At 46.3% G+C, this 23,712-nt stretch overlaps 1 protein-coding gene across 1 annotated transcript in view; it reads right to left on the bottom strand.

The window, feature by feature from the left end:
• LOC144601953 (peroxisomal acyl-coenzyme A oxidase 2-like) overlaps positions 1–21,916 on the bottom strand; it is a 36,423-nt gene extending 14,507 nt beyond the window's left edge. Inside the window, exons 1-11 of the mRNA XM_078414583.1 lie at positions 21,712–21,916; positions 17,408–17,570; positions 16,102–16,256; positions 14,694–14,801; positions 10,554–10,673; positions 9,370–9,485; positions 8,206–8,378; positions 6,819–6,984; positions 4,587–4,777; positions 2,998–3,159; positions 658–763 (exon numbers count right to left, since the gene is read on the bottom strand). Coding sequence (XP_078270709.1) covers positions 658–763; positions 2,998–3,159; positions 4,587–4,777; positions 6,819–6,984; positions 8,206–8,378; positions 9,370–9,485; positions 10,554–10,673; positions 14,694–14,801; positions 16,102–16,256; positions 17,408–17,570; positions 21,712–21,883 — 1,632 coding nt within the window. The 5' untranslated portion in view covers positions 21,884–21,916. The remainder of the gene's footprint in view (positions 1–657; positions 764–2,997; positions 3,160–4,586; positions 4,778–6,818; positions 6,985–8,205; positions 8,379–9,369; positions 9,486–10,553; positions 10,674–14,693; positions 14,802–16,101; positions 16,257–17,407; positions 17,571–21,711) is intronic.
• Positions 21,917–23,712: the final 1,796 nt, after the last annotated feature.

Genomic DNA, 23,712 nt, shown 5'->3' with positions numbered 1-23,712 from the left:
CGCCTGGTGCTTACTGGCAGAATCTGGGGGGGGGGGGGGGGGGGGGGACCAGAGTCCATTGGATTGTGGGGAGAATAAAATGGTTTAGGCTGGGGACGAGCTTGTTTAAAGAAAAGGGTGGTTGGTGGTTGGCATAGACTCAATGAGCTGAAGGACCTGATTCAGTGTTGAATTTCTGACTCCATCACTGAACAATATAAAATTAATGCAAATTTTTAAAATGAGACACTAATGTTACAGTATGCTTACTAGACCCCAATGCTACATGTCAGGCTAAATGTATTGAATTTCAACACCTGTATTTTAACTCAACCACAGTTAACTGAAACAGAATTCTTCTACGCATCATTTTATCTGCTTATGAAACTCTCAATGTCATCTGGGACTTCAAGTATTGCATGAAACTTTAAATATATGTTTCATTATTACTCGAACAAATCACAGTAGCAGACCTTTGTAAAATCTGCAATTTCCCTTTCAAAATGCAACATTTTTCATTACTTATTGTTCTTTCAGTGAAATCAATTTGCAATCATGATCAGAAATCACCTATTACATACCAGAAATTGAAGTAAATCTGATAATTTAGTTGAATGTCATTATTAGATTGGTATTGATTACAGAACAAGGAAATGAGAATGAGAATCATGATCTTACAATTGCAGTCTTTGCAAGCTGTGCAGAAGTAACATTCCAGGCAACATACTGCTCAAATCCAGACTGAAGAAGAGACTGCAATTTGTCCCCAGAATCCTTAATCAACCTGTGGAGTTAAAATTGCACGTAAATAAAATTAAAAGATGGCTAACATCAGATGCAAAATGGCCTCTGCATTGTGGTGGTTGTGGTCTTATTGCAAAAAGATTATTCTGCACTACTCTCTCCCACGATGCCGTCTGCCTGCTGAGTATCCCCAGCATTTTCTGTTATAATTTACTATTGTCTGTCATCTGTGATATTGACCCGTTTATGCAGCATAATTTATACATAGCATAGACTATCTGGAATAGACGAGCATGGATCAAATCAACCAGAATTCCAGAAGGATAACATTTAACTATGCATTTTTATAAGTTCACAAGTCATAGGAGAAATAGGCTGTTCAGCACATCAAGTCTACTCCGCCATTCAACAATGGCTGATCTATCTTTCCCTCTCGACCCCAGTCTCCTGCCTTCCCCCCATAACCCCTGACACCCGCACTAATCGCGAAAAGTCAATAATTTATAGTTGCTGTCCCTACAAAAGTTTAAATCAGGGCTAAGTGAGTATAACTAGATAATTAAGTATGAAGAAGGGTCTCGACCCGAAACGTCACCCATTCCTTTTCTTCAGAGATGGTGTCTGACCCGCTGAGTTACTCCAGCTTTTTGTGTCTATCTTCGGTTTAAATCAGCATCTGCAGTTCCTTCCTACACATAGATAACCACATTGTTCTTCTATTCTTTATTGTAACTTCCAGTAATTTGTGGCATCAGCCACCAACCATGATGCGATATTCATTGGAATAATTGGCTTTTGTATTTAATTGGGAGTATATTTCACTTGTTAGCAAATATTACCATGATGTAAAGACACCTCAAATAAGTCATGTTAATGATCTATTGAATGGTTTTGAAATTGACAAATATTATCCCTCATTATTGAGTAACCATGTTCAATATCCACAGTAAATGATCAGGACTGCAGATTAGATAAAAGAACTGAAGTCAAAGTGTCAACTAAAATGGAGAAACGAAGGAATTGTAGATGCTGGAATCTTGATCAAAACACAGAGTGCTGGAGTAACTCAGCAGGTCAGACAGCACCTCTGGAGAACATGGATAGGCGATGTTTCAGGTCGGGACCCTTTTTCTTAACTAAATATTGGGTCGACTGGGCTTGTATTCACTGAAATTTAGATGGATGAGAGGGGATCTTATATAGAAACATATAAAATTCTTAAAGGATTGGACAGGCTAGATGCAGGACAAAAATCCCCGATGTTGAGGGAGTCCAGAACCAGACATGCTTTATATCATCGAGAAGAAGATTTTCTGTTAATCACTGTAACAGATGGGAAAAATCTGTTACTTCCACTGCAACATTGGGTGATTAATATTTTCCTTTTCAGTGTTGCTGCAGCTTAAAGATCTGGACTCATCTATTTGATCAACTTGCTCCCTGCTCCAATGCAATTGTTCATCCATTTAAGTTCACACTTTTAACCATTTAAACATCACAGTTATGTTGTTTTGTTCAACTGTCTCTGAAAATCACCAAAACAAAAAAGTCACCAAGTGCTGGAGTATCTCAGCAGCTCAGGCAGCATTTCTAGAGAACATGGACAGGTGACATTTCTGGTCGGGACCTTTCTTCAGACAGTCTGAAGGGTCGCAAAACACCACCTCTCCATGTTCTCCAGGGATGCTGCCGGACCCCTGAGTTACTCCAGCACATTGGGTCTGTTTTTGTAAACTCCTTGTTCCTGAAAAGCTCCTGTTTGAAGCTACTTGTACGTTACCAATGGGTCCCTGACATGGGTTCTTTTTCACAACTCAGATGTCATTTGTAAAGCACTATATTCAAAAAACATAGAAACAAAGAAAATAAACGCAGGAGTAGGCCATTCGGTCCTTCGAACCAGCACTGCCATTCAATATGATCATGGCAGATCATCCAAAATCAGTACCCAATTCCTGCTTTCTCCCCAGATCCCTTGATTCCGTTAGCCCGAAGAATGATTTCTAACTCTCTCTTGAAAACATCCGTCTGACCCCTCAAGCCTGCTCCGCCTTTCAGTACGATTGTGACTGAACTGCCCAAGATCTACAAACCAGCACGTCTTTGCAATGTGGGAGGAAAGCGGAGCACCCGGAGAAAACCCACGCGGTCACAGGGAGGACGTGCAAATGAATGAAAATATTCCTTGCATCCATTTTCTCTCCTGCTCATTTTTGGTGCATTTCACCGTCAGTCTATCTCAACATCCGAGTTCAGAAATGTATATTCACTGACCTTTGTGCCCTGTGTTTGTATGCCTCTGTGTACAGGCATGGGTTGAAGAAATCAGTTTTCTCCTTTGCAGAACAATAGCGTGAGGTGGGTTCAGACAGGTACGAGACGGACTGGGGCAAAGGCTCGCCACGATCTAGTCGAGCTAGGCACTTCATTAGAAACCTAAAATGCATACGATAAAAATCTCATCAGTTCTAGAGATTCAAAATTAACTTTGCTTTGTAGAATAATTATTTTAGTCATGCTTGACAAAGGGTACTTTTAGTATGCACACAACATACATATTATGACCCCAATTTAAGTTATTCTTCTACTAAACTGTTTTGCAGTGGTATTCTCCTTTACTTAAGAAAAACTGATTTTCCAACTGAAATACAGTTTGTTAAGGAATAGATTTTGTTTAAAAGCTTTCCAGCACTTTATGTCTTTCCTTGAAACCAGCACCTGCAGTTCCTTGTTTCTAACATGATTTTATAATTTTTAAGTCTGGTCATTAAAAATATTTAGCCATTCAGGTAAATACATCGAATGAGTCAATGTTTGATAGTTATAACCTAACAGTGACTGTCCCTATAAAACTTTAAATCAGTGACAATTGACTATAACCAGATAACAGGGCGGCACGGTGGCACAGCGGTAGGGTTGCTGCATCACACCGCCAGAGACCCGGGCTCGATCCTGACTACAGCTGCTGTATGTACGGTGTTTGTACGTTCACCCTGTACAATATCACTATACTAGGGGCAACACAAGGGATAATCTTACCAAAGCCAATTAACCTACAAACCTGCACATCTTTGGAGTGTGGGAGGAAACCGCAGCACCCAGAGAAACCCCACACGGTCATAGGGAGAACGTACAAACTCTGCACATTCAGCACCCATTGCCAGGACTGAACCCCGGGTCTCTGGCGCTGTAAGGCAGTAGCTCTACTGCTGTACCAGTGCCGCCCTAATATATCAATGCCTTAAACAAGGCATTAATGTTTGGTGTTTACAAACATTTAATATACACTGATGAGCCAAAACATTATGACCTGATGAGCCAAAACATTATGACCACCTGCCTTATATGCTGTTGGTCCTCCGTGTGCAGCCCCATACGCAGCAGGGTGCGATGCACTGTGTATTGTGACACATTTCTCCTGTGACCACCATTAACATTTTCTGTGACTTGTGCCACAGTAGACCTTCTGTCGGTTCGGACCAGATGGGATAGCCTTCGTTGCCCTCGCACATCGATGAGCCTTGGGCGCCCAACACCCTGTCTGTCGCCGGTTTGTCTGGCCATAACAATTTGGCCCTTGTCAAAGTCACTCAGGTCTTTACTCCTGCCCATTTCTCCTGCATAAAACACATCAACTTCAAGAACTGACTGTTCACTTGCTGCCTAATATATCCCACCCCTTGACAGGTGCCATTGTAACAAGATAATGTTATTCATTTCGCCTGTCAGTGGTCATTATGCTTTTGCTGATGGGTGTACTTCACCGCAAATTCACAGCGCACAGCCACACGAGGATGACGCAGATAGGCAGAAGACTTGAAACAGACTTCACGCCGCAATATAACACTTAGGTTTCCGCTTACCGAGCAGTCTGCAGGAGCATCACGGTGTTTTCTCCTTCGTAGGTACATGAGGCGACCACCCGGCCGTAGAGCGATGGTAAACCGCTGAGCATGGAGTAGCCGTGGCCCCCGCAGGCCCTGCGACACGTCTCCACGCCGGCAGTACACCTGGCTGATATCAACGCTTTCATGCCTGCCGACAAGGCATGGAGCTGCAGCAAAACAAGGTGCACACACACTCCTGAATCCAAGGCACAAATATATCCTACAGCAAGCTCTTGCCTTTTCTCCAGAAAGTCTTTCATTGACCAATGTTTATGCTTCACAGGGAGTTAACTCCTTGTGAGGTCGTGCAGGAAACAGTGGTTAATTGGGCAAGGCAACACCTCGCAAACAGCAAGACCAGTGATTATGTAATGTTCAAAGGACTTTTATTGTCACGTGCCCCAATTAAGGGTACAGTGATATGCGAAATACCATACAGCCATACTAAAAAAGCAACAAGACACACAACTACATTAAAGTTACCATAAACACCCACCACAGCGGATTCCTCACTGTGATGGAAGGCAATAAAGTCTAATCTTCTTCCCTCATTTTTCTCCCACGGTCGAGGCTGTTGAACCATCCGCAGTCGGGGCGATCAAAGCTCCTGCAGCCGGCGGTCGAAGCACCCGCGTTGGGGCGATCGAAGCTCCGGCGGCTTGGGGTTCCCGATGTCGGTCTCTAACTAGAGACCGCGAGCTCCACGATGTTAAAGTCCACAGGCACTTGCGGTGGAACTCAAAGAGGTCGATCCCTGGCAAAGGGATCGCGAGCTCCGCAATGTTAAAGTAGCCGCAGGCACCCGTGCTGGAGCTCTCAAAGTCGGTCTCCAGCAAAGGCCACCAACACCTCGATGTTAGGCCGCAGTGCGGACCGATACGATAAGGAAAAAAAAGGGGGAAAAATAAATCGCATCTCCGTCGAGGTAAGATATTAGAAAAGGTTTCCCAAAACCCCTTCCCCCACATAACAAGCTAGAGAAAACTAAAGACAAACAACAAAGAAAGGGACAGACAGACTGTTGGCGAGGCAATGTTGGTGAAGAATGTAATGTTGCCGTTCCCATTCTGAGATATCACTCAGCCACACACTGATGCAGCCCTCAATTCCTTTAACCCATTAGACATAACTACCACAATATTCACAACACATGATGTTCAGATAAAATCCTGCTTCCCATCTCCTAACCCTGTTATCATATCATATCATATATATACAGCCGGAAACAGGCCTTTTCGGCCCTCCAAGTCCGTGCCGCCCAGTGATCCCCGCACATTAACACTATCCTACACCCACTAGGGACAATTTTTACATTTACCCAGCCAATTAACCTACATACCTGTACGTCTTTGGAGTCTGGGAGGAAACCGAAGATCTCGGAGAAAACCCACGCAGGTCACGGGGAGAACGTACAAACTCCTTACAGTGCAGCACCCGTAGTCAGGATCGAACCTGAGTCTCCGGCGTTGCATTCGCTGTAAAGCAGCAACTCTACCGCTGCGCTACCGTGCCGCCTGTTCTCCCAGCCAAGAAAATATTACCAGATTGTAAACAGAACTTGCCCCTCCATGCAAGTTCCTCTGACGCACCATATGCCAATTAACCTTTGTGCATCTCCCTTGACCAGATGCTCGTCACTTTTATCTTTACCTACACGAAGAGACTTAGAAAACGGTCTCCAGAACAACATTTCCCCAGGGAATGCAGTTGGAGTCTGAAGCTCGGTCACAGCCCGAAATGTCATCTGTCCATTTCCCTCCAAAGATGCTGCCTGGCCCACTTAGTTGCAAGATTGTGAATCTGTGGAATTCTCTGCTTCAGAAGGCAGTGGAGGCCAATTCTCTGGATGCTTTCAAGAGAGTTAGATAGAGCTCTTAAAGATAGCAGAGTCAAGGGATATGGGGAGAAGGCAGGAACGGGGTACTGATTGTGGATGATCTGCCATGATCACAGTGAATGGCGGTGCTGGCTCGAAGGGCCAAATGCCCTCCTCTTGCACCTATAAGATAAACATCTGGATTCTAATGCATCTCAAACAATGTCTAAGGAAAATAGCCAGATGTTGATACAAGCACAGTTTGTACGTCCTGTCAATTCCACAATGTTGCAGATGCAGGCGGAGTATCATTTAAGTGTCTATTACTGTTTGGGTGATATTGCTGTGCAAGATCTGAGATTGTCCCGTGGATTTAAGATGACTTGCCTTACCTCAGGCAGAGAGGAGATGTTTCCCTCAGTTTTGATCTGCAAGTTCACTTCTTTGCAAAATGCTTCCAAGGACGAACCCATAAGATGAAAAGCAAAAGTAGTGGCGATCTGGGGAAGAAGTTTCAGTTGCTGGGTCTGGTAGTCTAGAATTTTGGCCTCCTTTTCACTAAAGGGGAGACATAATTTCAAAATTATATATAAAAAGCTAATTGATTAAACGCAGTGAGTCTAAGTTGATAAGCCATTGGAGGAGGATTAAGCCATTTGGTCCATTGAGTGGACATGGTCATTCAATCATGGCCGATCTATCTTCCACGCTCAACCCCATTCTCCTGCCTTCTACCCATAACCTTTGACAAGAACCTGTCAATCTCCGCTTTAAAAAACCCAATGACTTGACCTCCACAGCCATCTGTGGAAAAGAATTCCACATCAACTGTCTGTAATGACATCACCTGTCATTTTCATTGGTATTTAATTAGTATTTCTAACTAGTAGAAATGTTCACAAAAGAAGCGTGCTTCGTGTGAAAATAGAGCAGTATTTTACAACAACTCAGTTTATAGATTCACAAACAGCAGGAATCGGCCATGTGAACCATCGCATGTTGCTCTGCCATAGTGGGAGAGTCCAGGACTAGAGGGCACAGCCTCAGAATTAAAGGACGTTCTTTCAGGAAGAAGGTGAGGAGAAATGTCTTCAGTGGTGAATCTGTGGAATTCTTTGCCCCAGTAGGCCAAGTCAGTGGATATTTTTTACGGCAGAGATAGATAGATTCTTGATTAGTATAGGTGTTAGAGGTTATGGGGAGAAGACAGAATGGGGTGAGGAGGGAGAGATAGATCAGCCATGATTAAATGGCGAAGTAGACTTGATGGGCCGAATGGCCTAATTCTACTCCCATCACTTAGGACCTTATGACCCAATGGTCTCTTGGCACAGGAACAAGCCTGTGGGCGCATCGTGCCAAACATCATGCCAAGTTTAACCAACCTTCTATGCCTGCACGTGATCCATATCCCTGTACATCCATGTGCCTATCTAAATGCCTCTTTCACACCACCATCACATCAGCCTCCACCACCACCCATGGCAGCGTGATCCAGGCACCACACCATCCTCTGTGGAAAAAAACCTGTCCCACACATCTCCTTTAAACTTCGCCATTTTCACCTTAAAGCCATGCCCTCTGGTCTTTGACATTTCCACCCTGAGAAAAAGACTCTCATATTTCAGAACAAAAATCAAATTCCTATATTTGTGCTACTTTTAGTTTGAAAACAAAACCTATGGAAATGACAAAACACAATATAAAGCTAAAAATAGCAAATCCATTCATTTCTTTACCATTTTATTAAATTAGACTGAACTCACTCTTTGAACCTACCCAGGCTTTAATTCTGACTGGCGTCTCACCACAGAATATCGAACAGCGATAACACAGGCTTTAGCGAGAGCAGGTATTATTTCCATGGCCAATATCCCCACACGAGTAAACACCATACTGATATAGTTGATTCTGTCAGATCCTTGTTTAATATAGCTGCCATCTGAAGCAACCTGTAATGGCAAGATGCTGTAATGAAAACGCTGCATTTCTAAGTTACTAAAGTGTAAAACAAGCTCCTAGGAAAATTCCACTGACTGAAACAACTCTATTTACATTCTACAGTTCTGGGGCTGGCTTATCTATACAGATCCATTATTTGGATGATAATATGTTAGGGCCGCTTGTATTATCTGCACATGCAGCAGCAAATGCAGGGTTCCCCATCTGTACTAGTTCAGGGTAATATCGAAAACATGATCCTGCCTTTCACTTTTCATAAGAGAGAAAAAAAAATGTAACCAACTTTTAAAGATGCACATCATCACCATGGCAACCTGTTGAGGTGCATCAGTAACTATTTGGGGCAGCACATGGTGGCACAGCTGGTAGAGACGCTGCCTCACAGCACCAGAGACCTAAGTTCGGTCCTGACCTTGTGTACTGTCTGTGTGGAGTTTTCATGTTCTCCCTGTGACCCTATGGGTTTCTTCGGGGTGTTCCGGTTTCCTCCCAAATCCCAAAGACACGCAGGTTTGTAGGTTCGTTGGCCACCGTAATGTGTAGTGGATGCAAAAGAGGGATAACATGGAACTATTGTGAACGCGTGATCGATGGTCGGCGTGGACTTGGTGGGCGGAAACGGCCTGTTTCCATGCTGTATCATTCTATTCAATCCAATCTGTGTTTCATTTTGTGAAGCTTTAAACTGTTGACTCTGCTTTCAGCTCTCTGGGAAACACTATCTGCAGAAAAATCCCAGTGCTTACAGATGCTGGTACAAGTCTGAAGAAGGGTCTCGACCCAAAGTGTCACCCATTCCTTCTCTCCCGAGATGCTGCCTGACTTGCTGAGTTACTCCAGCATTTTGTGAATAAATACCAGTGCTTACAGATATCTATTGTACAATTTTGTTATTCAGAAATAATAAAATTTAAACATATTTTTATGCACAAGGATTATTAATGGCTCGGTTAAGAATTACAAAGAACGTTAACGGTTTACCCTGCTGTATCTGCTCAGCATATTTTCCCAGGGAATATGGACATTTTGCATCATTAAATATCCATTGTCAACCTGTTCAAAGGCCAATTTTGGACCAATATCCCCCACACTGATACCTGAAACCACATAAAAATACATTAGCAATAGATTCCTTTCACTTGCAGCACGATAATAAATCTCTCCTACAAAGCAGGGCTGTGGAGTCAGAGTCAGGGCAATTTTGGTGTTGCTGGAGCTAGAGTTGCATACACAGGAGATCAAGGAGTCGGAGTCGGGTGTTTTGGGCACCGACTCCACAGTCCGGCTACAAAGGAGAAAAAAATATTCCTGACAAAAGCCTTGACAATTTCATAATTAGCAAAAGTTGTAGTTCTTTAAGAAACGTGAAAGTTGGTGCGCTTATAAGCAATTCAAAACAAGTGAGTGCCCAAGGACAGATTGTATTTTTTGCTGAAGTGCAGATAGAGATCTGTGCGTCAGTCTGAGGAAGGGTCTCAACCCAAAACGTCACCTATTCCTTTTCTCTAGAGATGCTGTCTGACCCGCAGAGTTACTCCAGCATGTTGTGTCTATCTTCTGTGTGTCAACGTGCATTATATAAAGGACCCAGTGGATATTCACTTTCCTAACTTGAGCAAGCTTAAAACATATTATAAAGAATTACAAAAAAAAAAAGAACAGGTACACATGTATTAAAATACTGCAAAAAAAACGTGTTGGAGTAACTCAGCAGGTCAGGCAGCATCTCTGGAGGAAATGTACAGGCAACAAATGAATGAACCTCGTCTGCCCATCCCCTCCACAGATTCTGCCTGGTCTGTTGAGCTCTTCCACTACTTTGTGTCTCTGTATTACTTTACAGGTGCTCCCCGGCTTCCGATGCTTTGACTTATGATATTTCGATTTTGCGATGGTGCAAACGGCAGCTCGCCGTAGCGAGCCGCAGCTCGCTTCCGGTCACGTGTATTCAATGCATTTCGACTTACGATATTTTCGGTTTGCGAAGGGTATCTCGGAACGTAACCCAACCCTATCATAAGTTGAAGAGCACCTGTACTTTTGTTCCATGTAAACTGTGTACCATGTTTACCACGTCCCACACGTGTTGGTCAAATGATAACAGTGCTTCATTATCATTGTGCTGCAAAACCTTCACATTACGAGGAAAGCGAGCTTTACTCTACCTGGCAGAGCGGCGTGGTCGAGCAGGCTGCGGATCTGCACGATGAAGGCATGCATTCCGTGGCACTCTCCCTGGGTGTAGAGCTGAGCCAGCACCACCGCATGGGTGGCCGACCTCCCCACTGAAAGCACAGAAAGACTTTCCACGTCAACTTCACATTTACCCTATAACCACACGACTAATTAATGCCTCCACCGCTCGCCTTCCCATTATGTTTACGACTGGAACAAAACCCAGAAAGTCATGGAGGAACGCAGCAACTCTTCTCGTTTGAAGCAGGGTCCCGACCCAAAACTTCAACCACCCACTCCTTCCACAGACGTTGCCTGACCTGCTGAGTTCCTCCTCAACTTGTGTTTTACTCAAGATTCCAACATTTGCAATTCCTTGAGTGTTAGTTAATGAAGGTAATGTAGTGGCCTGGCGGAGGCCAGAGAAAAGGCAAGACGCCAGGCAGTGTTTAGTAAGATCCTTTTATTAGGCTGTGAGCTCCTGCCCACAGCGTAGTTCTCCTAGGGATAAGATACGCCTTCCCTTGGTCTGGCTTTTAACCCCTTTCGCCTGTCCGTCACGTAACGAGGGGGCTGACCCAAGGAGTGGCCTGATCCGCCACAGGACCCCCCCCAAGAACCGGAGGTACAAAATGGACAGGAGGGCGCACAAGGCGACCAGCCCGGGTGCGCACCATGACCGGCGCAGGGACCGGCGACTGACCGACAGGTGGAGGGGTCGTAGCAGACACTGGAGGGGGTAGCTTGGACGGGGGGCGACCGCGCGGGCGGGGCTGTGCAACCGGCACCGGCCGATCAATGTCCACGTGTGCCGGCTTCAGCCGTGCGACCGAAACAGTCTCTCTGCGACCCCCCATGTCCAGAACGAATGTGGCCGAGCCGTGTTGCAGGACCCGGAAGTGGCCCTCGTACGGCCGCTGGAGAAGTGATCGGTGTGCGTCCCTGCGTAGGAACACAAACTGGCAGTCCTCCAGAGCGGCAGGGACGTGTGGCTGGAATGTCCCATGACGTGACGTGGGCACAGGTGCCAGCCTGCCCATCGTCTGCCGAAGACGTTGCAGGGCGTCAGAAGGCTGCTCCACTCGACCCTGCGCTGGTGGGATGAACTCCCCGGGAACCGTCAAGGGGGCCCCGTACACCAACTCGGCGGAGGAGGAGGCCAAGTCCTCCTTGGGTGCGGTGCGGATCCCCAGCAAAACCCACGGCAGGGCGTCCACCCAGTCTGGGCCCGTGAGCCGAGCCTTCAGGGCAGCTTTCAGCTGGTGGTGAAAGCGTTCCACCAACCCGTTCGACTGTGGATGGTACGCCGTAGTGTGGTGTAGGCTGACACCCAAGAGTCTTGCCATGGCCGACCACAGTTCCGAAGTGAACTGTGGCCCCCGGTCGGATGTAATGTCCAGTGGCACCCCGAACCGGGCGATCCAGTGCGCCGCCAAGGCCCGCGCGCAGGTGGCCGTCGAGGTGTCTGCCAGCGGAATGGCCTCCGGCCACCGCGTGAAGCGATCTACCACAGTGAAGAGGTGGGTCATGCCCCGGGACGGCGGCAGCGGCCCCACGATGTCCACATGAATGTGGTCGAAGCGCTGCCGAGGGACACGAAACTCTTGCAGAGGCGCACGCACGTGTCGCTGGATTTTTGAAGTTTGGCACGGGATGCAGGTGCGTGCCCAGTGTGCGACCTGCTTACGCAGCCCGTGCCACATGAAATGGGAGGATACAAGGGCCACCGTCGCCTGAATGGAGGGGTGAGACAGCCCGTGGAGCACCTCGAATACCCTGCGACGCCAGACGACAGGGACGATGGGCCGAGGCAGGCCAGTGGAGGTGTCGCACAACAGTGTTGTATCCCCGGGGCCACAGACAATGTCCTCCAGCTGCAGGCCGGACACGGCTGTACGATAGGCGGCCATCTCCTCGTCCCCTAGCTGTGCGGCTGCTAGGGCGGAATAGTCGATCCCCCCGGCCATTTGTAGGACGGCGTGGATCGCGGGTCTAGACAGGGCGTCGGCCACCCTGTTGTTTTTTCCCTCCACGAACCGAATTGAGGTGGTGTATTCCGACACATAAGCCAATTGTCTCTGTTGCCGCGCAGACCACGGATCCGAAACCTTGGCGAACGCAAAGGTGAGTGGCTTGTGGTCTGTGAACGCGGTGAAGGGTCTCCCCTCTAGGAAGTACCGAAAGTGGCGTACCGCGAGGTAGAGGGCGAGGAGCTCCCGGTCGAACGCGCTGTAATGCCGTTGGGCCCCGCTGAGGTGCCTGGTCCAGGGCGCCGACGACATAAAAGTACTTCGTCAAGTCGACGGTTACCCCTCGCACAGCAAACTGTGCCTCTGCCTGCTGAAACCAGACCTCAGGCTCTTCGGTCCACAGGGTCGGGAGTTTGAGGGAGACGGCCTCGAGGTCGGCAGGACCGGGTTGCACGAGGGCGGCAGGACCGGGTTGCACATTATCGTTTGACATCACTACGTGTGATGTCCGTCGAGGTCACCAATGTAGTGGCCTGGCGGAGGCCAGAGAAAAGGCAAGACGCCAGGCAGTGTTTAGTAAGATTCTTTTATTAGGCTGTGAGCTCCTGCCCACAGCGTAGTTCTCCTAGGGATAAGATACGCCTTCCCTTGGTCTGGCTTTTAACCCCTTTCGCCTGTCCGTCACGTAACGAGGGGGCTGACCCAAGGAGTGGCCTGATCCGCCACAGTTATGTATTTACATGTTAATTGCCCAATAAATGCCCTGCAGAGTGTTACGTCATTTGACTGAGAGCATGCATGTCCTTTCATCAGTACTGATCAACTTGCCTGGTTCGATCAGAAAGGAAACAGCTTAAATGATTAAATCCCATTCCTGCACTCCATTATCAGGCTTCTGAACAGTCCTTCCACAAGCTACTGTCCGATTCCCCTCTACCCCAGTGTGGACATTGGACTTTGTCTCTGTAACTGATGTGCTACATTGCTGAGAACTATATTCTGCACTCTGTACCTTCCCCTTTGCCTAACCTATTGTACTCGAGTTTGAACTGATTGTATCTATGTATGATATGTCTGATCTGATCAGATAGCATGCGTAACAAATCTTATCACTGTACTTCTGTACATTTGACACTAATGCACCTAAACCCAAGTCAAGTGTTCTAAAAAGGCTTTTAAAAATACTCTACATTTTAAATTATTTTGCTTGGACTCCTCTGTCAGTTCAATCTTACTTTCCCCCACTTTCTTAACGGAACTAGAATGCAATTCACCCTCCTTTTCTGCTGTTTCTTTGTTTGATGTTAAATATTATTTGATAAGATACACTGGTGGTTTCAGTCCCATGGCCCTCATTCCCCTTGCAATTATAGATGGCCCTGTTACGGTCCAGAATATTTAGTTGAGGCCTACGGTACAAAATCAAAATGACTGCAGGTTGAGCGAGACCCCCTCTCAGCGGGAGGTCCGACAGCAGGCGGGTGAGTGAGCGGATCGAGCGCAGCCAGCGGCAGCTGCAGGGGGCGGCGGTGGAAGGAGCCGACGGCATCGTGCTGGGCCAGACCCACCCCTACTTCACCCATCCAGTGCTGCCACCTTACCCGGGCCACAAGGTGAGAAACTGCACCTCTCCTTGCTTGGGCCAAGATCAGACTTTTCAGACGCTTGGAAATTGCAAGATGGCACTGGAACGTGGCAACTCTGCGTACTGTTCGAGAAGATTGCATTCACGTTTACAGATGCTCCCCGCCTTTGACTCGCGATATTTCGACTTTGCCATGGTGCAAACGGCAGCTCGCCGCAGCTCACTTCTCGCCACGTGATCACGTGCATTAAATGCATTTCGACGGACGATATTTGTGGTTTAAGATGGGTTTCTCGGAATGTAACCCCATCATAAGTTGAGGAGCACCCGCGGTCTGATTTGACTTTACAGCATCACAACAAGCATTTCACTGTATCTCTGTGCACATGACAATAAAAAACGAAACTAATTTGAATGCAACAAAATAACATCCTTAATGCTATAAACCTGCCCAAAACTCAATTCAGGAATACAGTAAATGACTGGAGATTAAAATATATATAAAATTTGAGTTACTTTATCAAACGGTAGAAGCAAATAACATGCAACAGTGGGTGAGTGTTTGAGAGGCTTACAGTCGCCAGGCCACCACTTGATTGAGGACACTTTGGGCGTGTTCAGCACAAAGTCCTGGCTGCCAGCGTCAAAGGTTGCCGTTGTTTCCAGAGCTCTCAGATTTGTGCCTTGAAGGAAACGGAGTATTCAGACAGAGAATGTAAAAGTATGAATGACTGCACAAAAGATTAACAATTTCTCGTTTCAACTGTTTTGCATGCAAACACAGTGCATATTGTACTGCACCATTCGCTAGTTTGCAATGTTGCATTCAGTTAATAACAATACATCTAGAGGCTTTGATCATTCAAACACCCTGCAACAGAAGCTGTACTTACAAAACTCACGCAGGTTAATAACCCAGCTTCCTCGATTAATATATTAATCAGGCAAATCTCAAATGAACCAAAAAACAAAGTGCTGCAGGAGTTCTGCAGCCGAGGCAGCATCTGTGGAGGGAAACACCATAGACGAGTCTGAGGAAAGATCCCGACCCAAAGGTTCATCTGTCCATTTCCCTCCACAGATACCGTCTGACCTGCTGAGTCCCCCAGCATTGTTTTCTCAAGTTTAGACCACCTGCAGTTTTGTGTAATGACTGGGGTGTTATGAATCACCTGCAGGCAGATGAGATTAGTTTCGTTTGACGTCATGTTCGGCACAGACATTGTGGGCCGAAGGGCCTGTTCCTGTACTGTACTATGTCTGGTGCAGAATACCTTTGAACTAGCTTGTAAATTGTTCCCAAATCATGACCAGTTTCCAAACACTCTACCAAAAAAGTGAATTGATTGGATGCCAAAACAATGAAGATGAGAATACAATATAATCTGCTTGTACTAGAACGTACAAATACTTCACTTGCATCTGTACAGCAAAGGGACTCTTTAGCACTTAAAAGCCTTTATAAAAAGAACAGCTTAATTAATACCAGGTATAGACACAACATGCTGGAGTAACTCAGCGGGTCAGACAGCGCCTCTGAAGAAAATGGATAGGTGATGTTTGGGGTTGGGACCCTTCTTCAGACTGATTGCAGGGGTGGGGTGAAACAAAGTTAGAAGAGTGGAGGGGCTGGGCAAACCATGGCAGGTTTAGATCTGAATGCTGACAAGTGATACCATGGAAGGCCATCTCCAAAATACATGTAACTAACTAAAAAAAAAACACAGCTTCCAGCTTTCTTTCCCTGTCCTGCTGCAATCAGTTTGATGAAGAGTCCCAACCCAAAACGTCACCCATTCATTTTATCCAGAGATGCTGCATGATCCACCGAGTTACTCCAGCATTTTGTATCCATCTTTGTTACAAACCAGCATCAGCAGTTCCTTTTTGTTATATTTAAATACCAGCATGTCCTGAAGCTGGATTTCATCATGGAAAGCAACAGTGTTAGAAATGTACTAGAAAAGCAAATTGCAGATTTACCATGTCCTAGCTCTGTCTGAGCATATGTTCCAATAATGTAGTAATCCTTAGCAAGTGGAACCCACTTAGCGATCTGTGCATCAGTTCCCAATCCAATAATGGTTGGTATAAAAACCGCATTGTGGACTCCAAATGCAAGCTCAGTTCCCAGAGCCCTAGAGCCCAGGGAAAAACACATATTGAGTGGCAAGGACAAGGGCTTAATATTACTTTACAGTGTAAAAACCAAAGGCATCACATTACACACCATGAGTACACATTATATTCTAAAATCACCATTTATTGTTAGCTCATGTTATATCACATACATATAATCCATTGCCTTTTTACACATCAGCAGTTCCCTGGATTGTTTGAACAGTGCTGATTTTACCATTGGTCATCATTTTGACTTAAAGGTTTGTTGCGAAAAGTCTGCACAAGGTGTCCCTCTTCTTCGAAAAAACAACGTCAGCAGAGAATAAAAGCATTTAAAATTGAGAACTGAGAAGTCATACAGTATGGTAACAGGCCCATTGGCCCAACTTACCCATGCCGACCAACATGTCCCATCTACACCAGTCCCACCTGCCTGTGTTTGGCCCATATCCCTCTAAACCTATCCCATACGTGTACTTGTCTAAGTGCTTCTTAAACATTGTGATGGTACCTGCGACAGTGTAAGTGATCACAAAGTAATCACAGGCTGAGAACACAAGTCAGATTCAAGTTAAAAATTAACCTAGAAGGTTAATGCCATAAGCAAATGAGCTGGCCCACTGTGGAATCGATACTTGGCTTGTGCTATGTTCTGACTGCTGACTAGGTAGAATCATATCATTATTGCATGTATCACATCATTAAAGCATGAAACTACTGCTGCTCCTCGAGTCCAAAAGGTTGATTCCTTAGTAGATTTCTGCTGCACTTTAAGGTGTGTCAAAGGAGACACTAAATCATGCCAAAAGCAGATCTTTGGGATGGATGTAAAAATGCCGCAGTATGATTTTGTACAAGAGGAGAATATTTGATCCTTCAGCAGCATAACTAGCCTACAATGTATTGAAGAGAGTTTGAGGATTAAATCGATTTCTCTCTTTCCACAGTTGTTACCTGATCTGATGAGCATCTCCAGCATTTTCTGTTTTTTAATTTCAGATTTCCAGACTCTGAAATCGTTAATGTTTGTTTGATTTTCATTTCCTCTGGAATTGGTGTGGGCCTGATTATATATAGAGTACGTACATGTGGAGGGATTAAAATGTAACTTCTGCAAAAGAACTCTTGCCAAAACCACACAGTAGGCCCAAAATATATAAAAGGTTACCTGAAAGCAAACAGGACTTCGGGGCCATTGTCAGTCCAGCCCAAATCCTTAATCCTCTGGCGTAGGTGCACAGATTTTTTTACAGCAGCTTCATATCTCTCAATTGGGGTCAAGAAGTACTGATTCTCTCGACTAAAAACGGGATCACTGTTAATGACATGTTCTAATGAAGCAAAGCAAAATATTGTGGAATTAACACACGTCATTTTACCAGTTTTGCAGTTCCTTATTTAATTTGTATAATATTTTGCATCAGACACCACTGGCAATGCAAGTAGAGAAATTCACTTTTTAGGAGCAGACAGCTGAGATTCAGATTAAAAGAAAAAAAAAATAGTGCTTTGTAAGTGATAAGGATTGCAGCTACATTAGAAGCTACATTATTTCATATGTTTGCAAACTGTATAAAAATTAAAAAATTCTGGGTAAATATTTTTAGCATAATATCTAAAGTAACCAGCACACAATTGGACCCAGATCCAAAATTAATTATACTCGGAATATTAGAATTAAATCAAACATTTAGAACAACACAAAGAAACTTTATTAATTATAGTTTAATAACAGGAAAAAAATTAATTCTAAAATTTTGGAAAGGCACTACGGCCCCCACAATCAAAATGTGGATTATAGAAATGACGGAGACCTTAAACGTGGAAAGAATCAGATTTTCCCTGTTGGACAAACAGGAATTATTCATTGGAACATGGTCTCCTTTTATTGATTACTTAAAGGGTCAGAATAGTTCAGCACAGGAACCTGACTAGCACTCGGACTAAAGAATGGATGAAATGCTATACTTTGAAATGTACGAATATATCTCGAATGAAGTTTTTGTTATTTTAATAAATTTTTCCATTCTTCTTTAACTAACTTTTTCCTTATTTTTTTTATTTTATTTTATTTATTTATTTTTTTTTAAATTTGTTTTTGTTTTTATTTTTCTTCTCTCTCTTTTCTTTCTTTACTTCATCTATTTCTTTAGTTCTATCTTGTTTAAAAAAAAAAAAAGGGGTAAAAGGTATTGGAGACAATATAATAATAATTGACAATATTATCAATTTAAAAATGTATGACTGTAAAGATGTAAACAGGTTATGTACCTATCTCCAATAAAAAATTATATTATAAAAAAAAAAAAGGATTGCAGATTAGATAAAATAACTGAAGTCAAAGTGTCAACGACAATGGAGAAACGAAGGAATCGCAGATGCTGGAATCTTGAGCAAAACACAGAGTGCTAGAGTAACTCAGCAGGTCAGACAGCACCTCTGGAGAACATGCATAGGTGATGTTTCGGGTCAGGATCCTTCTTCATGAAAGAATGGGTCGACTGGGCTTGTATTCACTGGAATTTAGGATGAGAGGGGATCTTATAGAAACATATAAAATTCTTAAAGTATTGGATAGGCTAGATGCAGGAAAACATTTCCCGATGTTGGGGGAGTCCAGAACCAGGGGTCACAGTTTAAAAGTAAGGAGTAGGTCATTTAGGACTGAGATGAGGACAAGCTTTTTCACCCAGAGAGTTGTGAATCTGTGGAATTCTCTGCCACAGAAGGCAGTGGAAGCCAATTCACTGGATATTTTCAAGAGAGTGTTAGATTTAGCTCTTAGGGCTAAAGGAATCGAGGGATATGGGGAAAAAGCAGGAATAGGGTACTGATTTTAGATGATCAGCCAAATGGCCTGCTCCTGCACCTACTTTTTTATGTTTCAGACTATCTATGTCCTTCCATGTTGCCGCTGTTGGCCAGGGTCTACAACGTGAGCCGCAACAACAGCCAGTGTTAACAGGATGGTGCAGCAGCTGGTGAGGAGGGGCTCTCTGGTGCACCTTGTGGAAGATGTCGTGACTCCACCAAGAGTAGCTCTCCGCTGCCTCCCTCATTCTCACTCACCTTCCCAGTGTTGGTGGAAGAGCAGGGAGCCCGGGTAATGTTTTATATCTATGATGGGGACGGGAAAACTAAACTAAGCTAAAGCTCTCCCCATCCTCCCATTCAATAACACACGTGAGTCAGGAAACGGGACCACCTATCGTGAATTGTTTAGTTTAGAGGTACTGTGCGGAAACAGGCCCTTCGGCCCACTGAATCCGCACCGACCAGCGTCCCCGCACACTAACGCTATCCTGCACACACTAGAGACAATGTGACAATTTTACAATTATACAAAGCCAATTAACCTGTATGTCTGGAGTGTGGGAGGAAACCAGAGATCCCAAGAAAACCCACGCAGGTGCTGGGGAGAAGGTACAGACTCTGCACAGACAGCACCCGTAGTCAGGATTGTACTGGTGCTGTAAGGCAGCAACTCCACCGCTGCACCACCGTGCCACATTTATTTAAATAAGTAACTCTTCTATTATACAAATCGCTGTACAGTACCTGATCCAATTGAATAGCAAGCAAAACAAACACTTTTCACCTCAGTACATGTGACAATAATAAACCTATTTAAGAATGTACACATCCAGCACAAAGCATGCGAGATTCCTGCCAGCTACCCATCGTGTCCTTGGCTTGGGCTCATTATCGTCACGTGTACCAAGATACCGTGAAGAGCTTTGGTGTGTGTCATCCAATCAAATCATACTATAATATTCATGAGTACAATCAACCCATAGGCAAAGTAGGACGAGAAAAATCCCAGAGTGCAGAATCCAGCGCTTGCCACTTTGCACACTGCCTCTTGTACTGCAAGAACGATAAAGGCAGCGAGAGCACTGGCAAATCCACCAACTTCAAAATCAAAACACCAGACTACAAATGTGGCCTCTGCAACTTGTACAACTGTAACATAACATCTCGACTTCTATACTGTTGAAGGCAAATGTGCTGAAAGCCTTCTTGACCACCCTATCTAATTGTGACGTCACGTTCCAGGCAATATGTACTTGCACTCCTTAATCCCTCTGCTCTACAACGAATCCCAGAGTCTTGTCCTGGTTTGACCCAAAATGCAACATCTCGCACTTATCTGCATTTTGTAAAACAGAATATGAAGTTCCTTGACTCTACTTTTTGCCCAAGGACTTTTTTGCAATCTGGATTTTCTCTATTGCTGCAACTCTTGTCTACACAATGTTTATCATAATCATATTAGCCAAGTATCATCTCTTTTGTACTATGATAGTATGATTGCCTGAACAACTTGCAAAACAAGGTGTTTCACTGCAACTCAGTACACGTGGCACTAATAACCATTGGAATTTGGTCTACCTCTCCAAAAAAATATTTACTTGTTTTACAAACAATGGATCGATAATTCAGCACACTGATTCCAGGAATGGCAGATGTGTCAAGAGAAGAAATTAAGGCGGCTTGGCCAATTCTCTACAATTCAGAGCCCTTATTGAAAATTATTAAACTCTAAAAGGACTGAAATGTCACAAGATTATTCCCCTCAGATTCAGATTGTTATTGTCACATACACCAGGGTGCCATGAAATTCAGAGATAGGGAACTCCTGATGCTGGTTTACAATAAAAGACACTAGGTGCTGGAGTTAATCAGCAGTCAAGCAGCATCTCTGGAGAACATGAATAGGTGATGTTTCAGGTTAGGACCCTTCCTCAGAAGGAGAACAACTAGAGATAGATGAACCTCTGGATATGTTGGGGATCAAGAGATCCGAGGAGTGGGCTGGAAAATGGAGTTTGAGGTAAAGATTAGCAATAATCCTGGAGGAGGTCTAGGGATAGAAAAGAAGAGTTGTGCAGAGAAGATTTCGGAGGAGGTTGCCAGGACTTGAGGGCCTCAACTACAGGGAGACTGGGCAGGTCAGGACTCTTTTCCTTCTTGAGGCACAGGAGGGTCCATCACACAAACAGGTCCTTCAGCCCAACTTGCCTATGCCGACCAAGATGCCCCATCTCAGCTTGTCCCATTTGGCCCATATCCCTTTCCTATGACTGTATCTCTCTCATATATATATATTCCTCTAAACCTTTCCTATCCATGTACCTGTGTCCTTTAAATGTTGTTATTATATCTGCCTTAAAACTACCTACTCTCTCTGGCAGCTCGTTCCATACACCCACCACCCTCAGTGTGGAAAAAGTTGTCCCTCAGATTGTTATTGAATCTTTCCCCTCTCACCTTAAACCTAGACCCTTTGGTTCTTGATTCCCCTACCCTGGGGGGGGGGGGGCAGCGCGAGTCCGGGCCGCTTGAGGAGGCTCAGCCCTGGGGTCACCCCTTCATCCCGGGACCCAGGTTAACCACCCCCACCCCCCCCGGCTCACAGCACAGGGGCCCTCACCCCGCCCGGCCAGGCCCCGACCCCCGGCCCACACTCACCCACGGCTCTCCTCAGGCGCGTCCTCTCCGCTCCTCCGTCCCAAACGTTCACCAGCTGCTCCACGTCGAAAGACGCCGCTCTCCTCTCGTTGTCGATGTCGGGGTTGGTGGCGGGGGACGCTGGCACCAGCGGGCCCTTCATGTCGACTGCCGGCACCGGCATCATTGGCATCGACGACGCCCGCTCGCTCGCTCCCGCCCCCCGGCACCAGCCCCGCCCCCCGGCACCAGCCCCGCGCCCCCGGCACCAGCCCCGCCCCCCGGCACCAGCCCCCCCCCCCCCCCCCCCGGCACCAGCCCCGCCCCCCCGGCACCAGCCCCGCCCCCCCGGTACCAGCCCCGCGCCCCCGGCACCAGCCCCGCCCCCCCGGCACCAGCCCCGCCCCCCCGGCACCAGCCCCGCCCCCCCGGCACCAGCCCCGCGCCCCCGGTACCAGCCCCGCGCCCCCGGTACCAGCCCCGCCCCCCGGCACCAGCCCCGCCCCCCCGGCACCAGCCCCGCCCCCCGGCACCAGCCCCGCCCCCCGGCACCAGCCCCGCCCCCCGGCACCAGCCCCGCCCCCCCGGCACCAGCCCCCCCCCCCCCCCCCCCCCCGGCACCAGCCCCGCCCCCCCCCCCCCCCCCCCCGGCACCAGCCCCCCCCCCCCCCCCCCGGCACCAGCCCCGCCCCCCCGGCACCAGCCCCCCCCCCCCCCCCCCCGGCACCAGCCCCGCCCCCCCCCCCCCCCCCCCCGGCACCAGCCCCCCCCCCCCGGCACCAGCCCCGCCCCCCCCCCCCCCCCCCCCCCCCCCCCGGCACCAGCCCCGCCCCCCCGGCACCAGCCCTGACCTGTGCCTTCATTGTCTGCCAGTGTAACCTGTGATCTGGGATGTGATGCCAAGTGTCATTTTTGAAGGGAGTAAAAGATCACTCTCCTATAACAAATCCAAACGTTATAAAATAACGTGGACTTCAAAATGCATCATCATCCCTGAAAATAATCCCACAGTGGTTGGAAGAAATGTTTAGGCAGAGCACAGCGATCTTTCTAAACATTGGCTTGTTGCTCGCTGTGACCATCGGTGAAAATGGTCCAGTGGCTTTAAGCTGAAGATTGCTGCCAATTTGCAAATATTTATCTTTGTCGCCTCATTCGCTGAGTTTTCCAGCGTTATCAGTTTTATTTCAGATTTCCAGCAGCTGGATTTTTGTTTCTTTGCTTTTAGACTTGGCATTATCAAAGATTGCACCAAAACAAATTTGCAGTTTTTTTTAATCATTGGGTGCGGTATTGTTACATTTCCACTCGCACCGTTTCTAAGAAACAAGAGGCCTTCTCCCTTCAAGAGGAGTGCACAGCTGTGAACCCTCCCCAAGTAGTTCCTTATATTTATTTTCTTGCAATAGGACGCAAGAAGCCATTTGGCCCATAGAATGAATGCCTGGTCCCTGTGGACACAGGTAGTTATAACACAGTGGTTAAACATAGATAATAGGTGCAGGAGGAGGCCATTCGGCCCTTCAAGCCTGTACGCACCGCCATTCATTGTGATCACAGCTGATCATCCACAATCAGTAACCTGTGCCTGCCTTCTCCCCATATCTCTTGATTCCGCTAGCCCCTAGAGCTTAATCTAACTCTCTTTTAAATTCATCCAGTGAATTGGCCTCCACTGCCTTCTGTGGCAGAGAATTCTACAATTTCACAACTCTCTGGGTGAAAAAGTTTCTTCTCACCTCAGTTTTAAATGGCCTCCCCTTTATTCTTAGACTGTGTGACCCCTGGTTCTGGACTCCCCCAACATTGGGAACATTTTTCCTGCATCTAGCTTGTCCAGTCCTTTTATAATTTATACGTCTCTATAAGGTCCCCTCTCATCCTTCTAAACTCCAGTGAATACAAGCCCAGTCTTTGCACTCTTTAAGAAACCTTACAAAATCTACAAAATCGCATTATAAAGAAAATTGTGCCAATGTTTAGTTTAGTTTAGAGATACAGCGCGGAAGCAGGCCCTTCGGC

This window comes from Rhinoraja longicauda, chromosome 17, assembly GCF_053455715.1.
Source record: "Rhinoraja longicauda isolate Sanriku21f chromosome 17, sRhiLon1.1, whole genome shotgun sequence".
NCBI lineage: Eukaryota > Metazoa > Chordata > Chondrichthyes > Rajiformes > Arhynchobatidae > Rhinoraja > Rhinoraja longicauda.
This window is presented reverse-complemented; position numbering and strand designations above follow the sequence as displayed.